The sequence below is a fragment of the Myodes glareolus genome, chromosome 18 (assembly GCF_982192425.1).
Source record: "Myodes glareolus chromosome 18, mMyoGla1.1, whole genome shotgun sequence".
Classification (NCBI taxonomy): Eukaryota; Metazoa; Chordata; class Mammalia; order Rodentia; family Cricetidae; genus Myodes; species Myodes glareolus.
The window spans coordinates 63986502-64005066 of NC_142043.1; the positions used below are offsets into that span (position 1 = coordinate 63986502).

At 48.5% G+C, this 18565-nt stretch overlaps 1 protein-coding gene across 2 annotated transcripts; it reads left to right on the forward strand.

The window, feature by feature from the left end:
* Window positions 1–817: 817 nt before the first annotated feature.
* Tff2 (trefoil factor 2) lies at window positions 818–3420 on the forward strand. Of its 2 annotated transcripts, none has more exons than XM_085680168.1 (4): window positions 818–950; window positions 1506–1655; window positions 2539–2727; window positions 3247–3420. In XM_085680168.1, the coding sequence occupies exons 1-4, from the start codon at window positions 872–874 to the stop codon at window positions 3351–3353; spliced, it is 525 nt and encodes a 174-aa protein (XP_085536294.1). In that variant the 5' UTR covers window positions 818–871; the 3' UTR covers window positions 3354–3420. The 2 variants fall into 2 exon arrangements, with proteins under 2 accessions (XP_085536294.1, XP_048307030.1); XM_048451073.2 differs by having other exon boundaries at window positions 2539–2685; window positions 3230–3420.
* Window positions 3421–18565: the final 15145 nt, after the last annotated feature.

Here is an 18565-nt window from a genome sequence, read left to right on the forward strand (position 1 = left end):
CAGCCTACCACCCACAGTTAGGTAGGTCCCTCCAGCCTCAAGGAATACATCCACGGGCCCTCTCTCCGTCACCCTGCCATTTCTCTTATGCGTTGCCACGATTCCCTGGCTTCTGTTCTCTGTGTCCAATTTACAGAGTCCTTCTTCAGGGTAGCTCACTGTGGGCATCTCAGTGCTGGGCACCATCTGAGGGAATGCAAAATAGTCCCATGGGAGAGAATGTCCATCTTCAGGGCTGATAAAAAAACCTGCCTGTTCCGACTACTCCTTTGAGCCCTGCCAACTGGTCTCTATGAAGCACAGTTTTTGAGGCTGGCAGGAGACAAGGTGAGGCAGGGTGTGCCCTGCATCAGGATTGCAAGCTAGGAACCCTGGAGGTGCCTCCCACAGTCCTGTGAGATGTTCCATGCTCCCTCCCCCAAAGGCTCTTGGATGTAATGTTCTTTTCCCAATAGCCTTACTCCAAATACATATATATATTTTAAATCAGATGTCTGTATGATAGTCACAAACTTTATCCAGGGTAACCCATGGCTAATCCCTTCCTGGGTGTGACCCTGAGGGTGTTCAGCTCCAGCTGCACACGTGGCCCATTCCCCCACGTCAGTAGTCTGGCAAGACCCTGCTTCCTGCCACAGGCCAGAGACAGCTGTGCTTGTGGAGCCCAGCCTGACCCAACATGAAAGCCTTGTGTGGCTCTGGGCCTCCACGTGGCGCTGTCAGCTCTTCTGCACAAAGGATCCAGCGGGCTGGGGCCACTGGTGGGGGGGGTGGTTATCAGGGCCCATTGAGCAAACAGACAGGAGCTAATAAAACACCAGCCAGTGGCAACTGGGCATTCTGCAGACTGCCCAGGAACAGTGGCGTAGACATGAGACCTCAAGGTATTCCTCTCCTGGCAGTGGTCCTTGTCTTGGGGCTGTGTGCTCTGGTGGAGGGCCAGAAACCTTGTAAGTAGAAGCCTGTGGGTGACCCCGCGGGTGGGAGGTGAATCCGCATGAGTCCGCGTGAGTGATGGGCTGTGGTTCATCCATCACCTGTACTAGGTGGGGTTTTCTATGTGTTCGCTCAAAGGACACAGGCAGGGTGGCAGCTTGCAAGGAGCTAAATGGCACCCTACAGTCTGGGTGCTGCTGTGTGAGATGCACCCAGCGACCCTTATTCAGAAGGGCCATGTCAACAGGTGCCAGCCTGGTGCTGCCCTGGGCCATCTTGGTCACATTCTACCTTGATCTTTGCTCCGGTCCACAAGGTCATCATTTTTAGAGAAGGTTTATGTGGCCTTGTTTTGTTGTTGTTGTTGTTGTTTTTAACAAATGAAGCTGTTTCAACAAAAGTCTGTGGTTTCCTCAGGAGGACATCAGACAACTCTACCATGGGAAAAATAAGACTCCATGTCACTCCTTTGGACATTAGAGTTTGGAAGGTCCCTGAGGTCCCAGAGCAGGTTGGGGCAAGCATATAGCACCCCGGGTAGGACTAACCGTGAATGGATCTGTCCATAGCTCCCTGTCGGTGCTCCAGGATGACACCGAAGAATAGAACAAACTGTGGCTTCCCAGGCATCACCAGCGACGAGTGCTTTGAAAATGGTTGTTGCTTTGACTCCAGCGTCGGTGGGGTCCCCTGGTGTTTCCAGCCACTTCCAAACCAAGGTAAACTTTGGTGATCTGGGACCTCTTGCCAGCTGTCAGCTTAGCACCGGACCCTGGGCAAAGTCTAGAGCAAGTACTTGGAAGTCAGGCTGTTTGTCTAGACTAGCCCAGGCTTACCAAAAGGAAGCTGTAGCATCTCTTCTGTACCTCTCCCCCTCCCCCTCCCCCTCCCCCACCCCACACCCTGCCCTGCATCTACACTTGCCTGTGAGCAGACCCAAGTGCCCCCACCCTGCCAGATTTAAAACCATAATTCTAAAGAAACTTCCGAAGGGAAACAAAGGCATCCGCTGAGATGGCAGTACCATCCCTGCAAACAGACTTCAGACGTTAAGAAGGGCGTTGAGGCTTCTGGCAGCTTTTTTTGGAATGTGTTCCAAGCCAAGCCACACTGAATACAGTATGCACGAGGCTAGCGGTGTGTGTGCCCGCCACAGGCGCGGCCTTTGCTGTTAGGACACACTCACGGGGTGGAATCTGCCCCCAGTGTTCAGTGCACTTTAAAGGAAAACCAGGTAGGTGGGTGGCTATGCGCAAGGGCCCTTTCGGGATCAGTGTCCTCAAGCCTCCTTCTGGGCTTCGTTCAGTGGGCTGCTCACAATTCACAGAGCTGAACACTGAGTCCGGAAAGGGTGACATGGTTTTTTTCCGAGGTTCCGGTTCTGCAGATGTTCCCACCTGTGATGACCTCCCAACCTTAGCGTCCTCCTGTGGGAAGGACAGCCAGTCCCTAGCTATTACTGTCCTGAGAGATACCAACCCAAGGAGCTTCTCGGGACCCACTGAGGCTGCAAATCCAATGTCTCGGGGAAGCCGGGACTGGTGGCCCTCAGTGAGCAGCCAGCCTGACAGAGCCTTGCATGCCGTTCTCTCCCGTGAGCAGCAGAGGAGCAGTGTGTCATGGAAGTGTCAGCCCGCAAGAACTGTGGGTTCCCGGGTATCAGCCCCGAGGAGTGTGCCTCTCGACAGTGCTGCTTCTCCAACCTGGTCTTCGAGGTGCCCTGGTGTTTCTTCCCACAGTCTGTGGAAGGTAAATGGTTGCAGGTGGGGGCCTACTCGGGATCTGGCATGAGCTGCTCCCACTCACTCCCACCTGCTGGGAGCCCCTCCCGTGTATGTGCGTGCGTTCACAGGTGTATGGAGGCCAGAGTTAGCCCCTCTCCGCAATAGCCTTTGAGACGGGTCTCTCTTTAGAGTTCGCTGAGGCAGTGAGCTCCAAGCACTGTCTATCTTCTCCACCCCGCCCACTCCCAACACGAGAGTTATAGACACGCCCACCACACCGGCCTGTTTTTGTGGGTTCTGGGGATCCGAACTCAGACACTCAGGCACGTGCAGTCGGCGTTTCACTGATCGAGCCATCCCCCAGCGGTTGGTTGTGTGGCCAAACACACTGGTCAGCAGGTCCTCCTGAGAAATCGCTCGTGGTTTGGGGAGAACAGGTCCTCAGAGAACGCTGAGGCTTGGGGGTCATCCTTGTCCCATTCTGTCGGTTCAGAGCCGGCCACACTTCTGAGCGCAGGCGCTCGGGGTCCCTTGGCATGCTTACTCCCCTCCTCCTTTTCCACCTCTAGACTGTCATTACTAAGAGCTGAGAGGTACTGCTGCCCATCCGCTGCTTCCCTGGGAGCTACAAGCCAGAAGAAGAAAGTCTCAATCGGACTCCATCGATTTCTGGGTTTTCTTAAACCATCCTGACCCTGTGCCTAGCCATGGCTAGGTACAGCATTTTTCCCAATAAAGAAAACCTTTTAAACCCGGCAAATTGTATTTGGGTTTCATCGAGGAAGATATATGATGGCAGTGTGTATGTGCGTGTGTGAGTATGTGCAGGAGTGTGTGTGTGTGTGTGTGTGCTTGGGTGTGAATACACGGTGTGTACATGGGTATGCATATACACCATCCATGCATGTGCTTATGTGTGTGCACAAGTGTGTATGTTTGCAAATACGTTGGTATGTGCATGTGTGAGCGACAGTGTGTGAAGGTGTGCATAGGCACACGTGTTAGAGGTATCGTTTTTAACACCTTTTCATGCCCTCTGAGAGCAGCAAGCCACTGGACACTCTTAGGGCTCTCCAGTAATGACAGGGACCTGCCCATGCAGACGTCAGAATCCACCGCGCTATGGTTCTCCACACTCAGGTCTCTTTACAGAGCTCAGTGGACTCTGACGTCAGACCCTATAGGAGTAACATGTGATCTCTGATTACAGTTCCCTAAACCCCTCACTTTTACCAAATGCTCAGCAAGGTGCTCACTTTTGACATGGGTCACTGTCCACTGACTGCCTCCTCTTCCTGATGTGTGCTAAGTATTTTTCTTCTGGCCAACAAACCTCTCTGCTGATGCAGATCAGACCGAATTAAAAGATGTCCATGTTTAATGAATGACAATACTGCCGGGTGGCCCGGGAAAACTATGGAGAGGGGAGGAGAGAGGAGAGACCACGGGTAACCCAGAGATCATGGGTAACCCAGAGACCACGTGTTCATTCTCTGGGGGGGCAGTTTAAACAGCCTGTGGGAGTGGTCTTGACCCTCCCTGGGGAGGGGTCACCATTTGGCAGGCTTTCTTGGAGGTGGAGTTTGGACTGAGGCAACTCCCTCGGGAGGGAGCTTATGCCAGGAGCTGAGGTGAAGCCCCTCAACCAAACATTTTTGACTCCTTGGATAAAGGGGCGCTAACTCAAGTCTGGCTACTTTCTGTGGGCAATGGGACAACATGGGAGACGGGAACACTGGGAGTTGGTGGGCTCCTGCTCAGTGAGAGGTGTGGCTGGAATGGCATCCGGTTAACTGTCATCCTGGAGACCTCAGGCAGCTGTTTCTGAGGGAGATGAGAAGGCAGGTGGCTAGGAGAAAAAAATATTGATATTATTGGCCCTATGAATGGGGCCAGTCATGGGAAGAGTCATTAACTGCCAGAAAGAATGGGACAGAGAAGTGCCCCGGTTGTGCAGGTGAGACTCGGGTGTATAAGTGGGACACAAGAGCAGATAAAACCAGATTTTAGTGGGTAGGTGTCCTTGATCCAATAGGGTTGGTACCAAAGGTGAAGTCCCAGGAGCTGGTACAGGTGTTGGCATTGACTGGAGAGCGCTTTGTCTTGGCCCAGACAGCAGGGAGGGCCTAGGTCATGGGGGTGCTCCCTGAACTGTGTTTCTTGGTCTGAGAGCATGGTTGCTGAAACAGTGTTTCAATGAGGCAGCTGAGGGCAGAGAGGCTCCATCAGGGACCGTTTCTTCACTGCATTGTCTAAGGCATTGGTTCTCAACTTGTGGGTCACGATCCCATTGCCAAACCTCTATCTCCAAAAGACATTTACATGACAACGCATAACAATAGCAAAATTACAGTTACAAAGTAGCAGAGAAAATAGTTTTATGGTTGGGGGTCAGCACAACAGGAGGAACTGTGTTAAAGGGTCACAGCGTTAGGATTGTTGAGGACCACTGGTCTAGGGGCTGTTGGTGGTACCCAGCTGGGGCCCAGGAGGACGCAGTGCTGGCCTGAGGCTGGCTTTCTGGTAAAATTTTCATCTCTTTTCTCCCCAGTCCAAGCCGACTGGTTAGCATCGCCCAGCAGTCTATTTTTGCTGCATGGGGGGAAATCCTGAGTTCCAGGACTAAGGCCTGAACCACTGGTTTGCCCCACTCCAACCCCTCATCCTTTTGGGGAAAATCTTTGGTGAAATGTTTGCACCATCTTCGGAGCCGGCATACTCAGCCGCGGGACCGTAAGTACTGTGTGAGAGTTTGCTTTTCTGTAGCTCCGAGAGAACACTGGCCAAAAACAACTTAGGAAGAAAGGGTTTTTATTTGGTTTATACATCCCTATCATGGTCCATCATGAAAAGAAGCCAGGGCAGGAACTCAAAGCAGGAACTTGGAGGTAGAAACTGATGTGGAGGTGCTGGCTTGCTTCTCCTGCTTTCTTATACAGCCTGGACCATCTGCCCAGGTGTGGCAGCACACACGCTGAGCTGGGCGCTCCAGTGCCAATCACCAATCAAGAAAATGCCCCACAGCGTTGCCCACAGGCCAATCTGGTAGTGACATTTTATCAAATGAGGTTCTGCTCCCAAAATGACCCTGACCTGTGTCAAGTTGACAAAACACAGCACAGCCGTCTTCCCAGCTCTGGGCAGTGCTTGTCAGTCACGGGCTTGGAGCCTGCTCGGTCTCTCATGCTTGCTTGCCCTACACCATGACTTAGCTGATTGTGAGGCATCTTGCAGTATTCAGATTGTTCCACCCTCTGCCTGTCCCAGACAGGCCACCAACAGGTTCCTCCTGGCTCTGGAGCAATAGTGACTATTAAAAAACAAACAAACAAACACACAAAAAAACAAAAACAAACAATGGCCTCTCTTTCCCTTTAACTCCGCCCCCTCAAATATTCTCGATCCCTCAGTGGCATCTGCCTTCTCTGCATGTTCTGTGTCACCTGCCTTCAGAGGTCTCCACTGTGTCTGAGATTGCAGGGCTATCTCTGAGAAGCAGCAAAGAAGGCAGGGCCTGGTGGGAAGGTCTCACAGCCGTCAATCTGTTAAGAAGCAAATGAACAAGGGGTTTGAGAGCCTCAGTTCCCCTGCCCTGGCTCTGTGGGTCTTGGATTTGCCCATGTGATCCCTCTCCCTGGTCACAGCCCTCCCTCGCCGCCTTTGCCCTTCAATACTGTCGGTTGTCACCCTTTCTGGCCCCTCCCACTTCCCAGACCCCCGTGCCTGTGGAAACAGCCCTAGGAAGGAGTCCTCGCTGTCCACAGGACAACTCCGACTTACAGGTTAGTCATAAAGATTGGGAAAGGAGGGTTACCTTGCTGCGGAGCTGTGCTGGAAGGACCCGCCCCACCCCCACTGGGTCTCCTGAAGGCTCTGAGGACAGGACACAGTTCGCAGTCACAACTGCCAGGTTTTCCCCCAAAGAGTCATGGCCAATTACGCCCACATTTATTTATTTATTGCTCAGTACTCAGTAATTGTTTGATATTCATGGAGCACAATTTAAAAAAAAAAAAAAAAACGAGCTGAAGGGCTGGTCATTCCTGCCTGGTCTGTCCCACTTCGCAGCCACCGTTCTTTGGTGCCCTCTGCTGGCCAATTCAGGGAGCAGCCTGCCTCCAACTCAGGGCCTTTTTACTAGGGGAACTCATAAGGGTTACACCATATAGTTTTATCTAAAATCAGACGTTTGGATATGTGAGTCATACGCATTTAAGTAAGCACCAGTGGTGGGGTGGGGTGGCACATCTCTTTAATCCCCACCACTCGAGAGGCAGAGGCAGGCAGATCTCTGAGTTCGAGACCAAGTCTGGTCTACAGAGGGAGTTCTAAGACAGCCAAGGCTACGGAAAGAAACCTTGTCTCATAAACAAAACTAATAAAAATTAAGTGAATTCAACAAGTTCTACAAATGCACACAACTGCGTAAATATTATTTTAGTCAAGCGTAGACTATCATTTTGCCCCCCCCCCAACTCTGCTCCAAATATCTTGATGACCTTTGTCTGCTGCCTACCCCTCCAAGAACCAAATAATCAACTTGCTTTCTCCCTGGCTCCACCTCTTTCAGAGTTTCCTGTCAGTGTATTCTGCTGTGTGACTGCTCTTTCTCACAGAGCCTTCTTCCCCCTTCCCCCCACATTTACGTGTAAGGGAGCTTTGAGCTGAGTAGCACTCTCGCGGTGTGGTGTTTGGATGGGCTTTCCAGTTGTTCCCTCGTTAGATAGGAGGCTGCCAGGATTCCCTGGTCTAATCTTTGGACTTACTTTGGTAATTAATCTCTAGGATAAACGCCCATCCTTTCTTAGGGTATGTTGAACTTTAACAGTCAGGACCGGGGGAAGTTGGGCCGTTTCTCCTGCCCACTAGCAGTGGGTGAGGGGACCGGATGCTCTCTGAGTTCATCCAGTCCTTGGTGTTATCAGTGCATGTGACAGGACAGCCCCCTTTTATCTTAATACACTTTTCTCAATTAGCAAATACTGTTGAGCATCACATGACCTTATTTTGTTTGTTTGTTTTTAGGGGGTTTCTGTTTAGCAGTAGTCTGGTAGTCTAGATAGCTCATTTTTACTTTCTTAACATTAAAAACTTTTATTTTTATTTGGTCATGCATATACCAGGGCAGGTATGTGGAGTTCAGAGGGGCATATCTTGCCTTCCGTCATGTGGGTCCGGGGGATTGAACTCAGGTCCTCAGGCTTGGCAGCAAGCGCCTTTCCTCACTGAGCTGTCTTGCCAGGCCCAGCTTTGTAATCAGGTGCTTTGTTGCTTTGCTGTCCGTGTTCTTTTTTTTTTTTTTAAGATTTATTTATTTATTATGTACACAACATTCCTTCCATGTATGCTTGCATGCCAGAAGAGGGCACCAGATCTCATTATAGATGGCTGTGAGCCACCATGTGGTTGCTGGGAATTGAACTCAGGACCTCTGGAAGAGCAGTCAGTGCTCTTAACCTCTGAGCCATCTCTCCAGCCCGGCTGTCCGTGTTCTTACATCCCGCACACAGCTCCTCTCTCAGAGCTGCGTGTGGTGGTTCACCCTGTAATCCCTGTACCTGAGAGGATGAGGATGGGAGGTGGCTGCAGAGCAAGTGCCAGGCCAGGCAGGTCTATACCCGCGAAACAAACAAGTCCCCTATCGCTGTGTGCTGAGCAGACATTTTCTTCTGGTCTATGCCTGGTCCTTCTGTTTACTTTGGCACTCTCTGACAAAGAGTAAATCACAATTTTGATGAAATCCAGGTGTGTGTGTGTGTGTGTGTGTGCGTCTCACTTTCTGTGTCCTGCCTAAAAACATCTGCCTAACCCAAGGCACAAACACTTCTGTTAAAATTTCTTCCGGGAGATCCATGACTTCAAGGCCCGCATCTCCCGTGTGACACCACTTGGGGAGACCTGTGGGTTTTTCTGTCATTTCCTCCAGAGCAGCCATTGTGGCGTGAGGACTGTTTGGTGTATGGAGCCCTTTCGGGACTCTTGGACACTCTAAGCATGGGGACTCTGACGGGCTCGCTCCTCAGAATATCTGCCCGGCTTCCTTCAGCCTGAGTCTCTGCTGGGATGATCCCATGGAGCCGTTGTCTTCTGAGGAATGTGTCCATCTCACCCAATTCTTTTGTTTTCGGGGTTACTACTGTCGTATTGGGTGGGGTCACGTGTGTCATGGCATGGACAAGAGGTCAGAGGGCAAGACTATGGAGTCCTGCCTCTTCCTCCACCTTACATACAGATTCCAGGGGTCGAACTCAGATTACCCGGCTTGAGTGGTAAGTGCCTTTACCCGCTGAGCCATCTTAGTGATCTGTTGTTCTTTTAAATGTCAACATTTCCTGGTTTTGTCAAGGTTGATCATAAAGTGACTGTAACATTTCCACTTTACAGAATTTGCTGTTTTCTTTGGAAACAAATACACCATTAAATGCTGCTAATGAAGAGGTTGTGTTCTTTCTGGATTAGAGCCTCATCCACATAACCATACGCTCAGCTTTCTGATTCTACTCTGTAAATATGTAAATAGGTTTGGTCCACTCAGCCTCTCTTATCTCAGTGGTGCTTCCTCTGTTGATGGGTGCTCTTGGACCATTTCTGCTTCAACCCCATTGTTCCTGGACTACGGGGCAGATGGGCTTTCTCCAGCCCCCACTGCAGGATGCTTATTGCTGCCCCACCATCACTGTAGACAGTAACACATAGCGGCCTCTTTGTCATGTTTCATGCTGTGTTTGCTTGACTTCTGTCTTGTCTGCTATTAAAATCACAGCCTCTACTCCCAGCTCTGAGGCCTGGAAGCTAAGCCACCACTAGTCATTGGATGTTTTACAAAACTTGCTCAGTAACCCACTGAATGCCATTCAATCAGCGTAACTTGGGAGGAACAGAGAGGGCAGGAAACACACAAGACCCAGTGAGGAGAACGACAGTAACCATTCTGTTAGTCAAACCGAAGAGACGCCTAGAATTTTCCAGCAGGCCCATACTCCAACGAACTGACTTAAAACTCTTATACAGCACAACACAGTGTCTCCAGGAGGAAACATAGGGCCCTGTTCTAACACATTTTTGATGAAATACCTCAGAACTCTTTTTGTTCCACTTTATGCTGTGGCACAAGTCCCTGTATGTGACTTTAGGGGATTCCTGCCAGGGTTTGAAGATCATTTGTGGGAGGCATGCCAGGTCAGGAAGGGTGGACACCCCGGCTCCTCATGCTCCCCGGTCCTTATCACTCAGAAGCTTCCTAATGGCCCATGAGTTACTTATCAACTCTTCTGCTTTATGGTCGCATTGTTTGCCATGTGCCTGGGCACACAAGAGTATCAACTATAATCTAAATGGCCCTCATAGCAGCAGAGGGAGCTGGTCCAGGATCCTGCCTGCTGCTGCTTGCCGGGGGCTGTCAAGACAGAGAAGCAGGCAACTGCACAGCCTTGGAGACAACTTTCTAATCCCCAGGAGCCCAACGGCTGCCCAGAGGCAGGCAATCGCCGATAGCTAATGTCTGCCTTGACAGTACCACGGGGGCACACAATTCTGATGTGTGTGCTTTGGGCCAGGGCATCAATGTTTATTTATTCTATTTACTGTACCCTCTGCAAAGACTACCCTCTGTCTTGTGGGTCACTAGGGAGGTGAACCGGGAGCAGCTCCACCCTTCCCCAGTAGATGATGCTCGGGAGAGAACTCAAGGACAACTGAGGCCAAAGCTTTGCCCACAGAAGGAGGTCACTGTGGCGGGAAGAGAGGACCTTTACCAGCATGGTGAGGCAAGTCTAACTGGCCCTAGTGTTAAGTCCATGTGGAGTTTGCTATACAGGGTGACCATAACCATGACAAATGCCAGTGGCGTACTGGTCTCCTGTCCACCACGTGGCTTTTCTACACAGCCTACCACCATTACATTTTATCTGACTACATGGAATCAACTTATTAAGCAAGAATTAGTTACAATATTTCATCCATTTACATTTGGCAAATTAAGTAAAATACTCATCATTTATCCTGTCTTTGTGAGTCTAAAGTTTTATATTTAATTTATTTTTTATAATTATAACTATCTTTTTAAAACTCTATTAAAGACTCCAGAAGGATATAATATTACCTAAGTAAACAGGAAGTGCATTGTAAGCAACTTTTAAAACTCTAGAATTGACAGTGATATCTTGTTGCCTGGACAGTCACCCAAATTTCGTCTGTAACATTGCGGGCACCCATCTTCAGCCCACAAGTCTATAGTATCTGGCAGACTTTTTTATGAAGCAGGAAATTTCAAAGACAGTTCTGCCGATATTGGCAGTTTGTCAGTCACTTTCTTCTGTGTCCTGCAGAATGTCTGGCAGACTCTTCCATGAAGCAGGAACCTTGAAGGACGGTCTCACCTTCTTTAGGCAACTTCAGCAGTCATTTCTCTGTGGGTCCTGCATGTCCAGTTCATACAGCATACCATCAAGCAGTTCAGGTGAGAGTAGTTTCTTGCCCAAATGGCTAGCCTTGTCATATTGAGGGCAAACTTCATGAGGTTTTTTTCAATGCCTGTCAACCTCTCTGAAGTAATTGGTGCTGCCAGAAGCAGACATGTGTCACTGTCATAAAAAGTCTTAAGTTTTTAAAACATCAAAATGCCATATTTTGTACATCTTTGAAATATTTGAAGAATATATAACCATCTGAAATATATCTCTGTACATCTAGAAAACTTAACTAACATGACTACAAGCTTGATTATTATAAATGACTATCTATTAACCTGTATTTTTTAATTTTACATTACATTTTTAAATGAGTTGCACAAACATAATACCTTAATCAAGAGCAGAAATATACAGATAATGAAATTTACCTTAAATTTGTATCAATAAACCAAGATCCATACCAATGCAAAGCATTCATCTCTATAGCATATCCTCCTTTAAATGTAAACAAACATTTATAGATAATCATTTAGGGAACTTAGGCATTGTTCTCAAGACTACTTCCTGCTGATTGGAGCTCTGTCAATCAGGTCTTTCATGGGGTATCCTGTGTGGCTGGTCCATCTCAGCCACCAGTCCTGTCATGGATGTTGAACCATCTAGGCCATTGCTTTAGGGGATCTTGTTTGATCAAACCATATTAGCCGGTAAGGAATCCACAGCTTTTTATCCTCTGTGGAAACATAAGCAGAACCTATTTTTCAAAGCAACATATCCTTAGACCCAAATTTTGAAGTCAAGATATCTTTAAAATATATGTGTTGGTTTAGCTTGGCAGTACGTATGATGAAATGGTTCTCTGTACTTAGTTCATTCACAGTCAAAAAATTAAAAGAAAACACAATAATATACATAATCCAGACTCTCTGTGGATTTTCCATCTTTATGTGGCTTATTTTTCTTTTTCTATTACTATTTTTTACAAGTTTAATATTTATTTTCTTATTTTTACTCCTTTAATCTATGACTGTCTGTACTCTTTTATAACTGTCTATATTCTTTTTCCTCTCTCTCCCAAACCTACATACATTTATTTAATGCTGTAACCCATTTAGAGGTCTTTTTATTTGAATTTGTCTTTATCATGTGTGTATTTGTAATTATTTTTTGACCAGGAGCGCTTTTATTTTTTAAGGCTAAGCGGGCATGGCTAAGACCAACTCTGAAGCCCTGCCTGTTGGCTCTGCCAAGTTCAACATGGTGGAGGCATGTTCACCACCTCTGAGAGTCATGCATACTGCCCCAGCTCCAGGGTCTCATCGGGTCTGTTACCATTAAACAACTTATAACACACTGCTCTCAGACCTCATTTAAGTGCTTGGCCTCCTTAAAGAGCCAGAGCTGTTTGTGCAACTAGCATGAACCAGGAAGCCCTCCCCTAGAGAAGCTGTATGACCTTCACTGCCAATGCTGAGTCAGGAAGATCTCTCTTAATGGACTACAGCACCCCTACTCATCACCAGCAAAAAAAAAAAAAAAAAGAAAAAAAAATCTGAAAAAAAAGTGTGGCTACCAAGAAACAATGCTGGTTGTGCTGGTTCCCATTTCTTGGGTCTAGAAACCCTCTTTTTTCTAAGCTTTTTTTTTAGGTCTTATGTGTATTTATGCCCCGTGATGGGTGCCATTTTTTAGATGGAGGCTGCTTGTTCATTTGCTATCCAGACCTGAAATAATTACACAGAAACTATATTAATTACAACACTGCTTGACCTGTTAGCTTAGGCTTTTTATTAAGTAACTCTTACATCTTAAATTAACCCATTTCTATTAATTTGTGTATTGCCGTGTGGCTGTGGCCTACTTGTAAGGTTCCATCCAGTGTCTGTCTCTTTCAGTGGTTACATGGCATCTCTCTGACTCTACCTTCTTTTCTCCTCTATCTCTGCTTGGAATTCCCACCTTGCTGTATTCTGCACTGCTATAGGCCCAAAGCAGCTTTGTTAATCAATGGTAATAAAACATATTCACAGCACACAGAGCATCCCATATCATTCTGTGAATAATTAAGTTACAATGTTAGCATCCAATGAGATTTTTTTCTTTCTCCCATCAGTCATCATAGTCACCATCTTCCTCTTCCTTTCCTTCCTTTTCTCTTCCTTCTTTCAAAACATAATTTAATTATATCAATACAATTCACATATAAAAGGACAGTATAATAGAATGACTTGATATAGTTTTGAACAGATGAAAAAGGGGAAGTTTTCAGGTTCTAAAACCCCTAGGACAACTTTTTTTTAAAGTTTTCATCTCCTTTTCTAAGTGATCCTGTATGACAAATGTATCCAGTGACAGTCATATCTAGTTCCTATCACACCAATGATCACCGGAATGTAAGAGAAAGCCCAACTTGGTCACTGACATTCATCATTCCCGGTAGCAGCACCCGGGCATACAGGAGCATCGCTCCGCTAAACAAAGGTGAGAGACACAGGCCCTAACTTCTGTGTCTTGACTCTTGAGCTGGGTGCTTCCAGCCTGGGTCTTAGCTCTCCATACCGTCCCATGTCCCTCTCCTGTTACTTTCCTTCTCTAGTCCCTCTCTCACACCCCTTCTGCTCAGCAGAGCCAGCTCAGAGCCATTGTACCTCTGCCAGATGAAGTGATATGCTAGTCCCAAGACCACAGAGCCATGTTCTTCGCCTTCAACCTACTGTGCATATTGTGAGATGTGACCCCTCCATCCTTCCCAATGCGTCAAGCCACCAAGGACGGGGGACCCTATGGGTGGCATTGCTGCCGGGGGTTGGAATTTGAGATGTCCCTCCACAGCCAGCATTTCCTCAACTGGCCATCAGGTCCTCTTCGTATCTTCTACAACAGCTGGCGGAAGACTGTGCACCTGGCGGTGGCTAATAAATATTGACTATTTGTCCTTTGCTCAATAGTATTTCTGCCTGCAGGAACTCAGTAAATATTAACTCACTGGGAAAACTCCCCAAGACATATAAAAACCAGTTGGTCACGAGGGCTCTGGGAGTGTGGCTAGTCTGTGATGGACCTTGGTGTGCGGGTGTGGAAAATGAGGTCATTAGGGCACAGAGACCATGCAGGTACATTTGGACCCTAGACCTCACAATTTGCCCCAGTTCTGTGGTGGGGTTACCCCGTAGGTGAGCGAGTTCCATAAGGGAAAGCCTCCTTGGGGACATGGGCATGCCAGTGAGTGGGAAAAGATTTAAGGTCATTGTCTCCTGATGAAGTAAGCGCCACACAGCAAAGTGGCCGTAGCCCCCAGTGCATCCCGGGGGGTGGGAGCTGTGAGGTGACTCTCCCTCAAGCAGAGGAAGTCAGCAAACCTGTCCTGAAAGCTAAGACAAAGCAGCCTGAGGCCCTGTGGTCACTAGAGGGCTTGGTCCATCTGGCACACCTTTTCTGTGGCTGTGAAGTTTTGGCAGCCCACTCCATTCCTAAGGTTGTCTGTGCATTCAGTCTCCCTTGAACTTAAAACCCTCTGTCTACGGGACTGTAGAGCTGATCGTTGTCGGCACGGCTGGAGAAGATTCTGGTACCAGAGTGGTGGATTCTGTGAAATGCAAGGGATCTCCCTCCCCCCCGACTCCTATTCTACGTTTTATGAAGCTCATAGTTGGCATTGGTCGTCCTGAGTCAACAGGCACTCAGGAATCACCTGTCTGCTCTTGGGACAGTGAGTAGCATCTTCCTAGAACTCAGAACAGCCTCCCCGCTTTGCTCTGCTTTGCCCTGACACACTAAGATGGTTTCTAGCAAGGGTGACACACCAAGGGTGCGCTTGGTGCAAGAGACTCTCAGTATGGAGGGTTATTCCCTCTCCCACCTCCCCATGCTAAGTGATTCCGTAGTCCTGCTCCCCCGCTCAGGAATGCAGTCTGGGCTCCAAGCAGGTGCGATGCATCAGCTAACATAGTCAACTTTAGGAGAGTGTCTTAGACATACATTGTTGACCAGCTGCTGTGCAAACGTCACACAGGGCACTCTCCTACACAGACTAGATGGCACATTCGCTCAGTGTTCTCCTGATGAGATGAGCAAGCAAGGCTAGCACAGTGTGTTAGAGAAAACCCACCCCGATTAGCAGAAGCAATACATCTGCACTGGTTTTACGTCAACTTGACCCAAGCTGGAGTCCTCAGAGAGGAGGAGCCTCCATTGAGAAAACGCCTCCATAAGATCTGGTTGTAAGGCGTTTTCTTAAGGCTTGGGTCTCCTCCAGCATCTTAGAGTCATACCTGATTTTTCTTTCCATCCTGTTTTCATCAGAGTCCGTTGGAGAATGGGACAGTTTCCTTTTGTTTCTTGGCCAGGGATCTCCTCTTTCTGAAAGTCGGGCTTGTGGCACGTGATGGCAGAGAAAAGGAGAAGAAATAGGCTTCTTTATGTAAACTTGGTCATAAACACACGGATGACATATTGCCATATGTCAGGACATTTTCAACTCCATCAGCATCAGATGAGGCTGTCCTACCGAGCACTCTCTGCTGTAGATGAACGCGTCATTTCCCAGGGCAATGGCGAGAAAGAAAGCTGAGGTTGCCCCATGGAGGCCCAGGAATCAAGGAGTTAAGTAAGATCTGACATGACTCTACTCCCCAGGAAGCTTGGCGCTGGGTGGGACTTAGCGAGGGACCCTCACTCTTGACCACGTGAGAATCTGTGGTGTTGACAGTTTTCCAGGTGGGGATGTAAAAATAACTCCAAACCAGGACCCCAGCCTCCACCCCGAGCCGGAGCCTGGGTGGTCATTGGAGGCTCCACTGTCCCTACTGTTGCTGGAATTTGTTTAATGTAAACTTCAAGTGTTTCAAATGTGCTTCTTCAGACAATGTGGACCACAGCGGTCATCTACGGCCATCTACGGGGATGCTGGCTTTTGCTTTGTCGGTCTTGATGCCTCTTAATAAAAACATGGAATCCTGTGAGTGCTTCCTTTGTCGCTATCCTTGTTTGAATCCGTGATAAAACACTAACCACAAGAGACCTGGGGGAGAAATTACATCATCTTATAGCTTACAGTCCATCATCAAGGGAAGCCAAGACAGGTGTAAACCAAAGCAGGGACTTGCAGGCCGGAGAGATCGCAAGGGGACAGAAGCTTCCAGGCTTGTTTCCCCTGGGTGGCCCAACTTGCTTAATTGTATGGTCCAGGCCCACCTGCCTAGGATAGTACTGTCTGCAGTGGGATGGGCATCAACCTGCGGTTAAGAGGAAGCCTCACAGTCATGCCTCAGTCAGGTGGGGCAATTGGTCAGCTGAGGTTCCCTCCTCCCAGGTCTGTTAGATTGACAGCCATTTTCCTCTTCCCTCCCCAGAACCATGTCTCATTCTCGCACTTACTTATCAGTACTGCATGGTAATGTTTGCTGTTTTTTTAAACTACCAGAAATGATATGCAATATTTTCAATTTATATTCATATTTAATTTTTGAATTTCCTTTATATGAATAAAAGTAGTACCGACACATTCACATGAACATGGGTCTAACATGCCTTGGAACTGATTCTCCGTTTGACAGGCAGTTAGGTGTGTTGTTTACAGTTTCTTCCTATTGAAACACAGACTTTTCCGATGTAGGTGTTGTCAATGTGCCTGACACGGTGGGAGTCATTGCACTCTCGAAGCACGCGCGCCAGCGTGCAGACAAGGGTGTGTCAGCTCTAGTTTTGTGGTTCAGAACTGCACACTGAGGCTGGGCCTCTTAGTTGTATTTCCCATTTTTTTTAATCTTAAAAATTGTGTTGTGTTTCCCCTAGTTTTAGTGTAGGTTCTTTACCAATTCTTGACCAATGATCTGGGTTTCAAGTATTTCTGTAAAAGTTCAGAATTTCCATGCTCCCGTGGAAGTAGGCAGGTCCTGAGACACAGCTCTGTTGACAGCTTTAGAGGACATGGGGTCATTCAGTCATTTCGGAATGAAAAGTCAGTGTAGTCACCATGGAAGGAGAGGCAAAAACAGACGTTTGATGGTGTGAACCACCAGAGGGAAGGCCACTGGAGGGGAGGCCTCTGGGGGGGGGCAACAGAGGAGAGGCCAGCAGAGGGGAGGCCAGCAGAGGAAGGCCAGCAGAGCTAAGCCTTGGAAAGCACCAGATGGTCTTGACTTTCCTGCCTGGAGCAAAGGCTGATGTGGACTCAGAGACACTGGCTACTCTAGAAAGGACCATGAGAGGCAGTTCACCTGGCAGAGACTTAGCTCTCCAACCCTGAAGCCCATGAGACCAAGAACAAGGTGTTGGCAGAGCATTGTTCCTGGCACAGACTCTGGGCAGGAGACTTGTTTTGTTGAGACAGAATCTCACCACATAACTCTGGCTGTTCTGGAACTCACTGTGCAGACCAGGTTGGCCTCAAACTCACAGAGATCGCCTGTCTCTGCTGCTCGAGTGCTGGGATTAAAGGCGTGGGAAGGGTGGGGCTGTGTTTGTGTTGAGGTGTCCTGCTGTGCAGCTGTCAGCTGCTGTGTTTTAGATTTATCTCTGTTACATAAGGTATTCCTGGAGATGATTCCAGGCCACAGTCCCGCCCTCCTACAGACATTGGGAGCCAGGGATCGCTGTGGCGAGTCTCCCAGAGTGGCCAAAGCCAGGGCCCCAAGTATTTTTTAAATTGGACATCCTTTTCCCAGAACACCAGGGCCTATACCTTCCTGACAGTGATGGGTGAATCCTGTCTCCATGCTCAAGGCAGGAGACTCAGCCCTATGTAGACTGACTCACCTGTAGAAGGCTCACCTTCTGCAGCTAGCGTGTCACATTTCAACTGTCACCCAAAGATGGGGCAGCCCGGAAACAGTCACAGTGTTTGCATCCCCAAACAGCCACATCTAGGTTCTGATGACTCAGAAGGGCTGGGAGGCCAGAGATGCATTCACAGGGAGGGAGGACCACGCCTGGTGCAGCTGCAGAACGAGTGACAGGTGGCCAGCAGGAATTCCTGGCGACGCTGCCCGGCTTTTGCCTTCTTCCTCCACCTAACTGCTGGCTCAGATAACCGAGAGTGGTAACTCGAGAAAGGGAGGTGGCACCACCATGTTCAGCCTTCACCTGCCTCAAGGACTACATTTTTGTGGGATGCTAATGAGTATCACTAAGCAGGCAGTACCACTGCAATGCCCTCCCAACCCTCGTTCATCTAGTGAACTCATGCCTGGGCCTCAAAACCCAGGTAGTTTACCTCATCCCGACAACACAATCGTGACAATTGTATGTCAGAATTCCTGCCATAAGGCTTTTCAGTGCTCTCCAGAGGGCTCTACTGGGTGTCATGGGCTCTCAGTATCTGCAGGCTGCATCTGGTCTTTGATCCAGGCTCTGTGTGCTCTAGGCTCTCCCCACTCTATGCTCTCCCCATGTGGGAGACGGCATCTCTATGCCAGGACCAGCTTGCAGGCTTGGACTTGTCCATCAGACCTCAGACCTTGCACACAGATCTGGCTTCCACTGCCCAATCAGTGA